At 47.8% G+C, this 13,433-nt stretch overlaps 1 protein-coding gene across 1 annotated transcript in view; it reads left to right on the top strand.

The window, feature by feature from the left end:
- PTEN (phosphatase and tensin homolog) overlaps positions 1-13,433 on the top strand; it is an 83,467-nt gene that overhangs the window by 19,556 nt on the left and 50,478 nt on the right. Inside the window, exon 5 of the mRNA XM_064145566.1 lies at positions 12,011-12,095. Coding sequence (XP_064001636.1) covers positions 12,011-12,095 — 85 coding nt within the window. The remainder of the gene's footprint in view (positions 1-12,010; positions 12,096-13,433) is intronic.

The raw sequence follows: 13,433 nt of genomic DNA, 5'->3' as shown, positions 1-13,433 counted from the left end.
CAGAGGCTGGTTTGCCTTGCACTGAGGCTCTCCACAGGGCCAGGAGGGTGCTGGGTGATGTGTGGTGGAGCACAGCTGACAGCAGCTTGTGCACCAGTGAGGAGTGAGCTGGACAGTTCCTGATTAAGGCCTTGCTTGCCTGAACTGGAGGTGAAAATTTGCATTCCTGTTAGCTAGAAACCTTTCTTCAGTCTGCAGATTCACCAATTTAAATCTGTTCTTTATTGACTAAATTACTACTTGGAAAGTGGAAAGGGAGAGTGGGGAGAAATGGGACCATTGTACTTTTATTTGCAGGTGTCAGGTTCAGGGTTTGCAGGAAGTTTTTTTTAGTTCCTATGCATGACCATCATTCACAGCTTTGGGAACACACCTAACACTCAGCTTGTTTTAAAGTTCTTGTGAAAAAGCTGAAACCTAAAGCCTTGTAGGTCTTGCTGAAGCCTTTGATTGTAAAGGACTGAGAGCTTTAAAGATGGGTTTTGTTTGTGTTTTGGTGGGTGTTGGGTTTAAAAAATAAAGTTCTAAAATCTGAAGCATGCTTTAGAAAATAGGAAGCTCAAATTATTTGCTTTCTGGTTTTGTTCTAGCTGACTTCATGAGTGGAGTGAGGATGAGGGTCCAAATACTTCATTTGGAAGAGAACTTCATACATTTCCTTACGAATGCTAGGCATTAATTGAGAATGGTGATGGCTTCAGGACTCGCCATAGGTGTCTATTTTTTAAGTGCTTTGTGGCTGTTTAAGATCATAAGAATTGGTAAATACTTCAGTATGCTTTTTTGGCCACCTGCCATAATTAGGAAAAAAGGCTGAATACGTAAGCAGAATCATTTATAGGACCAAGAGGAATACTTTGCTTTTCACAACATCCCAGCATGGTGGGGGTTGAAAGGGACGTTTTGAGATCATCCAGCAGGGCACCCATAGCAGCTTGCCCAGGACCATAATGTCTGGGGAGAGTTGGAAGCTTTCCAAAGAATGAGATTCCACAGTCTCTCTGGGCAGCCTGCTCCAGGCCTCCAGCAGCCTCACACCAAACAACTTTTTCCTCCTGTTCAGCTGGAACCTCCTGGGGTCCAGTTTGTGCCCACTGCCTCTTGGCCTGGTCCTGGACACCACTGACAAGAGCCTGGTCCCCACCTCTTTCCCCCTCGCAGCTCCTTTAGCTCTAGGTGAGTATTGCTCAGATTCCCTCTGGGGCTGCTCTTCTCTGGACTCTCAGCCGCAGGGCTCTCAGCCTCTGCTCCTCATAGAGATGTTTCAGGTCCCTCAGTATCTTAGAGCATCCCCTGGACTCTCTCCAGCAGTTCCCTGTCTTTCTTGAACTGGGAAGCTCAGAACTGGACCCAGTGCTCCAAACCAGCACTTCAGAATAGCTTGAGAATTTGAGCAAATCCTATTGTAGAAGATTCTCCACACTTTCTGCTGAGAACTTCTCTAAGCCTTTGGGAATTGCTGGCATTGATGATTTGCCTGAAAATGACCCCGTGACTCCACAACCTTTCTGGGCAGCCTGCTCCAGGGCTCTGGAGCCCTCACAGCAAAGAAGTTTTCCCTCCTGTTTTGTGTTTCTGCATCTGTCAGCTGTAAAGCATGCAGTGCCTGTCCCTTCATATGCTGCTGGCATGATGTGCACATGCAGACAGCTATTTTGGAAAGCCATTCTCGCTGCCCATTTGCATTATGAGAGAGGATTTCTCTCATAGCAGCTGGACAGGTTGTCATCTTCATCATGTGGGAATGTTTTCAGGCTAGGAAGAGAGGGTTTTGTTAAAGCTAGCAGCAGCATTAGAGCAAAAGGCAGCCCTGAGCGGTCGTTTGCTGCAGTATTTTCAGTATTGATGAATTTTTGATGAATTTTGCTGATTGATTGGTTGGTTTTGTTTGCTGTGGCATTTGGTTACTTCGCTTTCATTGTGAAGTTCCTTGGCTCACTGGGGCTGTCTTTGTTATGGGAAAGCTGAGGTTTTATAGTTAGAAGTGTGAAGTCGAGTAGAGGATGGCTTATTTCAGTGCTCTGCTGTTGTTTAGCGTGAATCTGTCTCACAGATTCAGTTGTTATAATCGTTCCTTAACATCCCAGCCTCTGTGTTTACAAGACTGAGGAAGGAATGAGGGCTTTCCAAATTGTCGGAGGCATTTCTGGGAACTGATTTGTTAGGAAAAGAGCTGCTTTGGCAAAATGTGGCAGCGTTGAGTTGATTTGTTTTCAGTGTGGGCGGTTAAGATGGTTTGGTTAGCTTTGTTTCGCACATGTGGTAGAGCTGTCTCGGTGAATGGCTGAGGCTTGCTCTGTTCCTCCTTGGCCTGTCTTAGAAAAAGCTTGGGATTGATGGTGAGCTTGCTGCATGTTTGAAATCATCACGTTCTTCCAGCTTTCTATCGTTACTGGTGTCATTACTAGTTTTGCGATGACTGAATTCTTGCTTTGAAAGCTAGCCAAGCTTCCAAACGTGCTATGTATCTTACAGAATGAACAAATCACAGGATTCATTTGGGTTGGAAAAGCTATTTCATCTCATCAGTCCAACCATTCTTCTAACTCTGCCAAGCGTGGTGCTAAACCATGCCTCTCAGCTTTAAACATCCCCAAGGATTCAGATTCAACCACCTCCTTGGGCAGCCCTTTGCAGTGATTGAGAACTCTTTCAGGGAAGAAGTTTATTCTAATATACAACCTAAACCTCCCTTGGCACAACTGGAGGCCATTTCCTCCCTCTTTTCTCCTGGCTAAACAACCCAAGGTTCCTCACTCATTTTAGTAGCAAATATCTTAATTTCAGCTTTGCATATCAGTGTTAAATGAAGTCAGGTTTGCAGAGCTCTATCTCTGACCTGCTGAGTGTGGCTGGTGATAGGAGAAACATGCTGAAGTTTGTGCTTAGTGGATTGTTGCTCCTTTAACTGTCTTGTCTCCTTTCCTTGCAGTGGTCATAGGTTGTCCTTGACAAGGACTGCTTCATTCCCCAGCATCAGGAACAAAGCAAGCAAGGACCAGTGCAGTGACCTCCAACCTCTTCACCTGCTACAGATCTTGGGGCAGCTCTTTGCAGGTGAAGGAGCTTGAGTTTTATTGCAGCTCTTTCAGTTAAGTCAGGAAATGTCTCAGATTGCTGGGTCACCCTAGGTACCAATCCAGGCTGGGGGATGAGGAGATTGAGAGCAGCCCTGCAGAGAAGGCCTTGGGGGTGCTGGTGGGGGAGAAGCTGGGCAGAAGCCAGCAGTGGGCACTGGCAGCCCAGAAGGCAAATGGCAGCCTGAACTGCATCCAGAGCACCGTAGCTGGAGATGGAGAGAGGGGATTGTGCCCCTCTGCTCTGAGCAGACCTTCCCTGCACTGCTGTGTCCAGATACGGAATCCTCAATACAAGAAAGACGTGGAACTGGTGGAGCAGTTCCAGATTATCTGGAACACCTCTCCTGTTGGGGACAGACAGGGAGAGCTGGGACTGTTCAGCCTACAGAAGAGGAGGCTCCAGGGGGGACCTTAGAGCTGCCTGCCAGTACCTGAAGGGATCCTGAAGGAGGGCTGCAGAGAGACTTTTCCTGAGAGTGTCTAGAGACAGGCCAAGGGGGAATGATCTGAAGCTGAGGGAGAGCAGGGTTAGACTGGAGCTGAGGAAGAATTTTTTCAGTACGGGGGTGGTGAGATTCTGAAATAGATTGCCCAGGGATGTGGTTGAGGCCCCGTCCCTGTAGACATTCAAGATCACTGGATGTGACCCTAGGTGGCCTGCCTGCTGACTGTAGGGGGGTTGGCCACGATGACCTTTGAGAGTCCCAGCCCATTGCAATCTGTGAATCATCTCTGCAAACAGCAACAGTTCTTCCACTCTTCTTCCTTCTTGGGTTGCTCTTTAAAGCAAAAGGCTCTTCTTGGGTGGCTCAGACCACCAAAACAGTTTAAAATCAATTTGCTTGTTAGAAGTAGCTATTGGAAAAGCCTAAGATGATCTTCCCCACCACCATCAAGGCATTTGTCAGGGCTGTGACTGGCTGTCAGGCTGTGCAGGTGAAGCCTGCTTGCATTCCAGGGAAGGGTGGTGTTTGCTGGCTGCAGCTGGTGTCCTTTAAGGTCAGCTGTGTTGCAGACAGAGAAGTGAGTCAGCAGTGTCGTGTGAACCGCATTCCAGTCTAATCCTTTGAGGTAATAAGGAAGGTTCTTGAGGAAGCTTGGATTTAGGTGAGGGACAAATTGTCTTGCCTGTTTAAACACCCCCTCCCCCCACCACCCAATCACATTTTTCTAAATCCAGCACCCTCTTCATGCTTGCTCTTGGCTGTTTGCTGTGTTCTGCTGTGCCATTGCAAAACCTCAGAGCCTGCAACACTTGTGTACAATCAGAGAATTCTGCCTGGAAGAGAGGAGGAGTATAAAGGCTGCACAGATCATAGAATGGCTTATGCTGGAAGAGACCTTTAGGGTTGTCAAGTCCAACTGTTAGTCCAGCACTGTCAGGTCACTGCTAAATCACAGCCCTCAGCACCACAGCTAGATCTAGATCCTAAGATCCAGTCTAGAAGGGTGGAGAAATGCTGGAAGAAGATGCCCAGAGAGGTTGTAGCTCACCCCTCAAGGGAGGTTGGAACAGATGACATAGAATCAACCAGGTTGGAAGAGACCTCCAATATCATCCAGTCCAACCTATCACCCAGCCCTATCCAATCAACTAGACAATGGCACTAAGTGCCTCATCCAGTCTTTGCTTGAAGACCCCCAGGAACGGTGCTGAGGTCCCTTCCAGTGTAAGCCATTCTATGATCTGTGCAGCCTTTAACCCTTCCTCACCAGCCCTGTTCTCCAGACCTTTCCTCAGCTTTATTGTACTGCTGCAGCCCCTCAGTGTCTTTATCGGAATAAGGGGCCCAAAACTGATCCCAGTACTTGCAGTGTGGCCTCAGCAATGCTGAGTGCCCAGGAACAATCACTACTGGTTGCACTTCTGCTGCTCCAGGCCAGGATGCTGATGGCCTTCTTGTCCACCTGGGCACACTGCTGGCTCATTTTGAGCTACTGTCAGCCAGCACCTGCAGGTCTTCTATCCACTGGGATTTTTCCAGCTGCTCTTCCCCCCCAAGCCTGCAGCCTTGACAGAGCTTTGTTCCTCACACCCATGCGTGGGACGTCAGACCCAGAGTGGACTGCATTAGACAGAATGCTTCAGCCCCAAGCAATACTGATTTCTGCTTCTGTCAGAGTCAGTAAACCACCACAACAGGGCTGATTTTCTGTGGGCATTCAGTTCGCTGCAGGATCTTTTTTCCATACCAGCTGGCTGTTTTTTGCCTCTGTCAGTTAATTTCATTGAATCAGCAGTAGTAAATGGATTCATACTCTTACTCCCTGCCCCTCCCCCCCATTTGAAGTCTTCCCATTTTCTTTGTTTACTGCCATATTGGAGAACACTTTTTGTGACATGGATTTAAAAGTGCAGCTGTAATTATGTACAGTTCATCCAGTGCTGCTGGACTGCTGCTGTTCAGAATAAAAATTGAAGAATGGGTGGAAAGGACCTTAAAAGATCATCCAGTTACAAGCCCCTGCCATGGGCAGGGACACTTCCTACCAGCCCAGGTTGCTCAAGGCTTCATCCAGCCTCATCTTCAACACCTTCAGGGAAGGGACAAACACAACCTCCCTGGGCAACCTGTGCCAGTATCTCCCTACCCTCATTCTCATCAATTTCTTCCTGATCTCCACTTTCCCCTCTTCCAGCTCAGAGCTATTGTCGCTCATCCTGGCACTCCCAGCCCTTGTCCAAAGTCCCTCCCCAGCTCTCCTGGAGCTCCATCAGGTACTGGGAGGCTGCTCTAAGGTTTGCCTGGAGCCTTCTCCAGGCTCAACAGCCCCAACTTTCCCAGCCTGTCCCCACAGGGGAGCTTCTCCAGCCCTCTCATCATCTCTGTGGCCTCCTCTGGAGCCTCTCTAGTAGCTCCAGGTCCTTCTTGTGCTGGGGGCCCCAGAGCTGTTTGCAGTGCTGCAGGTGGGGGCTGAGCAGAGGAGCAGAATCCCCTCCCTGTGCTACTGCTCTCCCTGCTCTGGCTGCAGCCAGCACACAGCTGGCTCTGGGCTGCCAGCCACCAGTGCTGGCTCCTGGGCAGTTGGTCACCAGCTGACACCCCTAAGGCCTTCTCCAGCCTGCTCTCAGCCACTCCTCACTCAGTGTGCATTTGTGTTTGGCGTTGCCCTGACCCAGCTGCAGAACCTTGCAGTTGTCCTTGCAGACCTTCATGAGGTTGTCTCACCAACTGACACCCCCAAGGCCTTCTTGAAGTGCATTGCCCTTGAGTAGTGAGTGAGGGGAAGAGAGGGATCATCAGAGGTTTGAGAGCCAAAAGAGGATGAAGCTTTCCAACAGCATGAGACTGCCATGGTTATTTTGGACCTTTTTATCTCTCTGCCCAGCGTGTTTTGAGGCTTTGGTTTTTGGAACCTGTGAACTTGAAAATGTTGCTGTTGAGATGTTCTCTGTTCACTTGAAAATGTTGCTGTTGAGATGTTCTCTGTTCACTTGGGATGTCTGTCTGCCTTGCTTCCATTTTGCACCAGCTGGGAATCTTGGAAAACAATCCTGGTTTTTAGCTGCTTGCAGAGGAAGAGCCAACAGCAGAAGAAAGCATCTGAGCCTAAAATGCAGGCTGAAAAACGTGAGAGAATAAAACACGTAGTAAAGCTTCTGGCTGAGAGTAGAAAGGAAAGGTAGCCGTGTGGAAGTGGGGTGAAGATGGGGCGTCTGATGGGCGGTGCTGTAGTCAAAGCTGCCTTTTTCTGGTGTGGTGTGTCACACGGGGCCTGCTTTGCCTTTGTTGTTAGTCTGAGTGCTTATCTGGAGTGCTCTGGAATCCAAGTGAACAGAGCCAGTTGTGCTGTACAGCCAGACAGTTGTTCAGGCTGGGGAAGATCTTGAAGGTCGAGGCCAAGCATTAACACTCTTAAATCTGCTGCTAAAACATGTCTCTCGGTGTGCTGTTGACAGGTCTTTTAAATTCCTACAAGGATGAGACCCCATCCACCTTCCTGGACAGCCTGTTTGGGGCTAGAGAACCCTTTCAGGGAAGAAATTTCTTCTAATCTAACCCTCCCCTGGTGCAACTTGAGGCCACTTCCTCTTACCTCTCATTCCTTGAGGAAAGACCCTGACCCTCACTTGGCTCCAGCCTCCTTTCAGGATGCTGTAGAGAGCAATGAGGTCTTCAGCCTTCTCCAGGCTGAACACCCCCACCTCCCTCAGTTGCTCCTCCGCAGCCCTCTTCTCCAGACCTTTTCCACCTTTGTTGCCCTCTTCTGGACCTGCTTCAGCTCCTCAATGTCCCCCTTGAAGTAAGGGCCCAAAACTATGGTAACTCAAAGAGCTCTGCTGCATTAAGTGGGTCACACAAGGAGTGTGATGTTGAGTGTGAATCTTGGAGCTGGCAGTAGGTAGACATGGGGTTGAAATCAAGAATGGGGTCAGGTGATGGTTGGATGGGGGGTAAGGGTTTGAAATCAGAGGAGAGCAGATTTAGATTGGATGTTACTAACAAACTCTACAGTCAGGCTAGTTGAGCTCTGGAACAGATTGCCCAGAGAGGTCATTGAGGCCCCATCTCTGGAGATACTGAAGGTGAAGCTTGTCAAGTCTGTGGGCAACCTGGTTTAGTGGAGGATGTTCCTGCTGACAGAATCACCCAAGTGATTCTCTGATTCTATAATGAAGTGAGATGCCTACAGAGTCAGCAAATGCACTGTAAGTAGGCACAGAGTGAGTGCTTGTGGTTCCTAGGCAGTGCCTTGTGCTGATGGCATGGAGTCACTGCAAGAGTAGCAGACACACTGCTAATGATGTAGCATGTTTGCTCATTTACCAAAGAGGTGTGGACTGCTTGCTGAGCAAAATCCTTCCAGAGTAAAGTTCAGGGTGGAAGGTTTGTGTGATCTGATAGCATCTGAAGCTATCACAAGCTTTGAAAGTTAAGTAACTTCACGGAGGTTTTCTGTCAAGATCAGATGGGGTTTGAGAGTTTGGGCAAGTGCAGAGAGAACTGGAGAGCAGGCATTGCACCAACCCCTTCTGGCCGTTATTTAATAGGCAGCTACAGACAGTGAGATTTTTCAGAAGCTTTCATTTTTCCCTCCTTGTCTCCAAAACCATCAGAGGTCAAGGCAGACCAACGTCCATTACTGCCTGGCTTGCAGTGTAGTAAATGTGAGTAGAAAATAGGATTTCTGTTAACCATGGAAAAGTAGAACCTGGGCCCTGCTGCTTGCGGTTGTGCTCAGGCCTGTAGGAGTTGCACTCGGATGGACTGAAGTGGTTTGCATCCTGCTTCAGGCTTTTGCTTGTGTAGAGGTAACTGGAATACTAAGACCATGGGACAGCAGAGTGCCCTGGTGACAAAGAAGGCCAAGAGTACCCTTGGGTGCCTCAAGGAGAGTGTGGTCTTGCCCCCTCTGCTCTGCCCTAGTCAGACCATATCTGGAATATTGTGTCCAGTTCTGCACTGCCCAGTTCAGGAGGGACAGGGAACTGCTGGAGAGAATCCTACAGAGGCTACAAGGATGTTGCAGGCACTGGAACATCTGTGTGATGGGGGAAGGCTGAGGGTCCTGGGGCTGTTGAGCCTGGAGAAGAGAAGGCTGAGAGGGGACCTTATCAGTGTCTATAAATACCTGGAGGCTGCCAGGAAGATGGAGCCAGTCTCTCTTCAGAGCTATGCAGTGGTAGAATTTGGGGCACTGGAGGGAAACTCAATCACAGGAGATTCCACCTCAACAGGAGAAAAAACCTCTTTGGTGTGAGGGTGTTGGAGGCCTGGAGCAGGCTGCCCAGGGAGGTTATTGAGTCTACTTCTCTGGAGACTTTCAGGACCCATCTTGAAGTGTTCCTGTACAGCCTGCCCTGTGTGCCCCTTCTTTGGTAGGGGGGTTGGACTGGATGATTTCTGGAGGTGCCTTCCAACCCCTACCATTCTGTGATCTTGAAAGCCGCTGCAGTGCCCTCCAGACTGATGGTTCCTCTTTGGAGCTCTGTTATATTTTAACCTTCAAATGAAACTAATTTCTAGAACTGCAGAATAATTGAGGTTGAAAAGAGACCTCTGCAGATCGCCTGCTTCACCTGCATAGTTTAAAGCAGGGCCAACTGCAAAGATCCCACACTTTCTTCTTACTCTTTGTAAAATTAGTTTGTGGAGGAGTGTGCTAAATGCCGCATGAGTTGGTCTGGGTTTGAGCTGCTGTTTTCACTTTTGTTTTGCTTTTCAGTGAAGCTTTTCTCCATTATTGCTTCCAATAATGGTTAAAACTTGGGAGCATTTTTTCTTTTGTTTTTGAGTTCTCTGTGGAAAAAATCAACCAACCAAACATGCAATCTACATTTGTTACACCCCCAGGAATGTAAATCCTAGTAATTTACTAGCAGTTCTTTGGGAATTCTTCACTGCTTCAAATCTAAGTGGGAAATTTACACCTGGACTTTTCCCATAGTGCAAGTTTTGCTCAGAGGTATTTTGCCTACATTCTTCATCTCGGCTTGCTTTCGGTGGGTAAATTGCGTGTTGTTCTGCATAAGGAACTAGAATATTTTTCCTGAAGTGGAGAATTGTGGTTGTGTAGTAATTAAGATTTGTGATCCTTTCCAGGTGGATGAAGTGTGACTGAAAAGCTGCCTGCAGAAAAGAGACCTGGGGGTGCTGATCAACATGAGCCAGCAGTATTGCCCAGCTGGCCAAGAAAGCCACTGGCATCGTGGCTGGGATCAGAACTGCTGTGGCCAGCAGGGGCAATGAGGTGATTGTCCCCCTGTGCTTGACACTGCTGAGGCTACATCTCCAGTGCTGTGCCCAGTTCTGGGCACTCAGAACAAGAGGCATGTGGAGGTGCTAGAGCCAGTGCAGAGGAGGGCAAGGAAGCTGGGAAGGGCCTGGAGAGTCAATCTGATGAGGAGCCACCAAAGGAGCTGTGGCTGCTTGTTGTGGAGAAGAGGAGGCTGAGGGTAGACCTCATGACTCTTTACAGCTCCCTGAAAGGAGGCTGTAGAGAGGTTGGTGCTGGTTTCTTCTCACAGGTGATTAGAACAAGAGGGAATGGCCTCCAGCTGCAGCAAGGAGGGTTAGGCTGGGCATCAGGGAAAGGTTCTTCACAGCAAGAGTGGTCAGGCACTGGCACAGGCTGCCCAGGGAGGTGGTGGAGTCAGAATCCCTGGAGGTGCTTAGAGGTTGTTTGGATGAAGTGTTTGACGCTGTGGTGTAGGGGGGTGAAGCTTATAAGTTGGTCAGTGGTTGGACTTGATCTCAGAGGTCTTTTCTGACCAGAATGATTCTACCATTGCCATCTGCTCCAGTATCTCACATTGCGCCTTTCAGAGCTGTCTGAGTGGTCTGAAAGGTAGAAATCATGGGAAGTGATGGAAACGATGAGTGTTTCTGCAGTCTTGCCAGGGTCTGCCTGCCTGCACTACCCCTTTGTTTGCCTTGCTGTTTGGCCTGGATCACCTGTTCTGGGGATTGCTGGGCACTTGAATCTGGGTTTTCATTTGGATTATGTCCTTTAGTTGCACAAGACCATTTTAATCTCCTTGGATTTAATGCACCACTCAGACTGGGGACAAAGCCCAGTGTGAGACTCTGAAGTGAGATGATATGTGATGGACTCAGCTTATTAACCATCAACTGCTTAATACGTGGTTGAGACTTTGTGGTGAATAGGGTTAAACCTCCAGGGGGAGTAACCCTGAACCTGACCCTAGGTGGTCTTGACTGCTCCCCAGGGGTGGGTCTGAACACCAGCAGGTGATGGTTAGCCCACTCCCCCTGCCTGTCCCATAAAAGCAGGGGGGCTTCCTGTTTCACTCTCTCTCTCTGCACCTCCCTGCACACCCTGCCTCTGTGATTACCACCATTACCATGTGTTCCTGGGTTCTCTCTGTTTCACCACTTGGGTTGTATTTATACATTTTGTATTTGCTGTTTTCCCTTCCCTGTACCCTTTGTAACTTCCCTACCTCAGATACCTTTTTAAATTATTGTTAAACTTTTCTTTTTAATTTCCAAATTGAGTGAGATTGATTTATTTGGGTGTGCTTACCTTCCTCTCTCTCTACTTCTAATCCCTTTCTTTTGGGAAAGGAGGGGGAAGAGGGAAGGACGCTCTACAAATTGTTATTGGTTCTGTCAAATTTATCTGAGTCTCTGGAAATTTAAATTAGAACCCCACATTGGGTGCCAAATAAATTGTCTCTGTTCTAATTTAAATTTCCAGAGACTCAGATAAATTTGACAGAACCAATAACAATTTTATAAAATGCCCTTCCCTCTTCCCCTTCTTTCCCAAAAGAAAGGGATTAGATGGAGAGAGAGAGAAGTAAGCACACCCAAGTAAATCAATCTCATTTGATTTGGAAATTGAAAAGTTTAACAATAACTTAAAGTATCTGAGGTAGGGAAGTTACAAAGGGTACAGGGAAGGGAAAACAGCAAATACAAAATGTATAAATACAACCCGATTGTGATGGTGATAGCTTTGTCTGCCTCATGGGGGATGGCCATGTGGTGAAACAAAGAGAACCCAGGAACACATGGTAATGGTGGTATGCAGGGAGCGGCGTGATGCAGAGAAAGAATGAAACAGGAAGTCCCCCTGCTTTTATGGGACAGGAAGGGGGAGGGGGCTAACCATCACCTGCTGGTGTTCAGACCCACCCCTGGGGAGCAGTCAAGACCACCTAGGGTCAGGTTCAGGGTTACTCCCCCTGGAGGGTTAGCCCTATACATGTGGTCAAAGTACTGTATTCCAAAGTTTCTCTCCTGAGTTTTTTCTTTTTTTCCCTTTCAACTTTTTTTTTCCAGCCTTTTTTTTGGGATAAATTCCCTTACTGCTGTGTCTGAAAAGCCAAATTACTCACACTTCAGAGTGGGAGTTGTTGCCCTGATGTTGGTGCAATGACCATTTGCTTAACATCCATTTCTTGGTACTGTGAAGTTCTTCTTACCTGCTTTCCAAACGTTTCCCTAACTTTATCCATTCAGATATTTATCCAAACATTATTGCAATGGGATTTCCTGCAGAGAGGCTTGAAGGGGTGTACCGGAACAACATTGATGATGTTGTCAGGTAAGGTTTCATTTTTCTCTTCCGTAACTTACTATTGTGAATCTTTAATGGCTTTTTCTGCACTCATTTGTTCTTCTGCTGAGGAGAGATGATGTGTTCTGACTTGAGCCTCATAAATACTCCCCCATTTGTCTTCCTTCAAATGCTGGAAACAACCAAAATGATCAAGGATTTTAGGCTAGGCTGCTGTAATAAATTGATTTCAAAGGCTTCTTACTGTGAAAAATTGCCTTCAGTAAATTGTGTTAGAGGAGGTTCCTTGCTTTCAGAAAGACCTCGTCCATGGCTCTCTTCGTGGTGTTCAGAGTTTTGTGTCACAGAATGGTTTGGGTTGGAGGGGACCTTCAAGACCATCCAGTTCCAAACCCCTGCCATGGGCAGGGACACCTCACACTGGTCAAGGTTGCTCAAGGCCTCATCCAACCTGGCCTTCAACACCTCCAGGGAGGGGGCAGCCACAGCCTCCCTGGGCAGCCTGTGCCAGTCTCTCTTCACCCTCAGTCTCAATAATTTCTTACTTGTCTCCACTTTCAATCTCCCCTCTCCCAGCTTGAAGCCATTGTCCCTTGTCTTGGCACTCCCAGCCCTTGTCAGAAGTCCCTCCCCAGCTCTCCTGGAGCTCTCTCAGGTACTGGAAGGTTGCTCTGAGGTCTCCCTGGAGCCTTCTTTTCTTCAGGCTAAATTGCTTAAATCTGTTCTCTCTCATGGCAAGCCCTTGTACAATGTCCCTTCCAGCATGGAAAATAGAAAGGGAACAATCACCCCAGTAAAGGACTGATTGCAAAATACTTCTGTATATGTTACTTCAGAAAATTAAAAACCCTTCAGCATTCCCCCCTCTCCCCCCAGAACAACAATTGGTAGCATTTCAGAAGGTGTTTGCCCATGTCCTTTCTTCAATCAGTAAATGAAGTGCTTGATAATTAATTTTGCTCTACAGTAGTAGAATCCTGCAGTGGTGTAAGTTGGAAAGGATCTCAGTGACCTTAGAAGACATATGGCTATGCTCAATAATTCTGAATGAGGACTCAAATCAGCTATAACTTAACTCTTACTGGTAATGCTTTCCAGCATATTTTGTTAAAACCGCCGCAGGTTGTCATTTGTAACATCAAATGAAGGGAAGTAATTAGCGTGAGCTGCTGGAAGCAGCTCTGAAAACTGCATTCGAGGCTTTAAAGAGTCAAAACCCTGGCCTGGAGAAGGTATCCTGCCGGTGCTCTGTGAGGCTGGTGGGTGGCTGGAAGCTGGTACAGGGACAAAGCTTGGAAAGTTTGATCCAGTAAGTGTGCCATGAGGAGCCAGTGACATTCCTGGGTCTGCAGTGAGGTATACGGG

Source organism: Pogoniulus pusillus, chromosome 6 (assembly GCF_015220805.1).
Source record: "Pogoniulus pusillus isolate bPogPus1 chromosome 6, bPogPus1.pri, whole genome shotgun sequence".
NCBI lineage: Eukaryota > Metazoa > Chordata > Aves > Piciformes > Lybiidae > Pogoniulus > Pogoniulus pusillus.
Note: the sequence above shows the minus strand (reverse complement) of the source record. Positions and strands in the feature narration are given on the sequence as shown.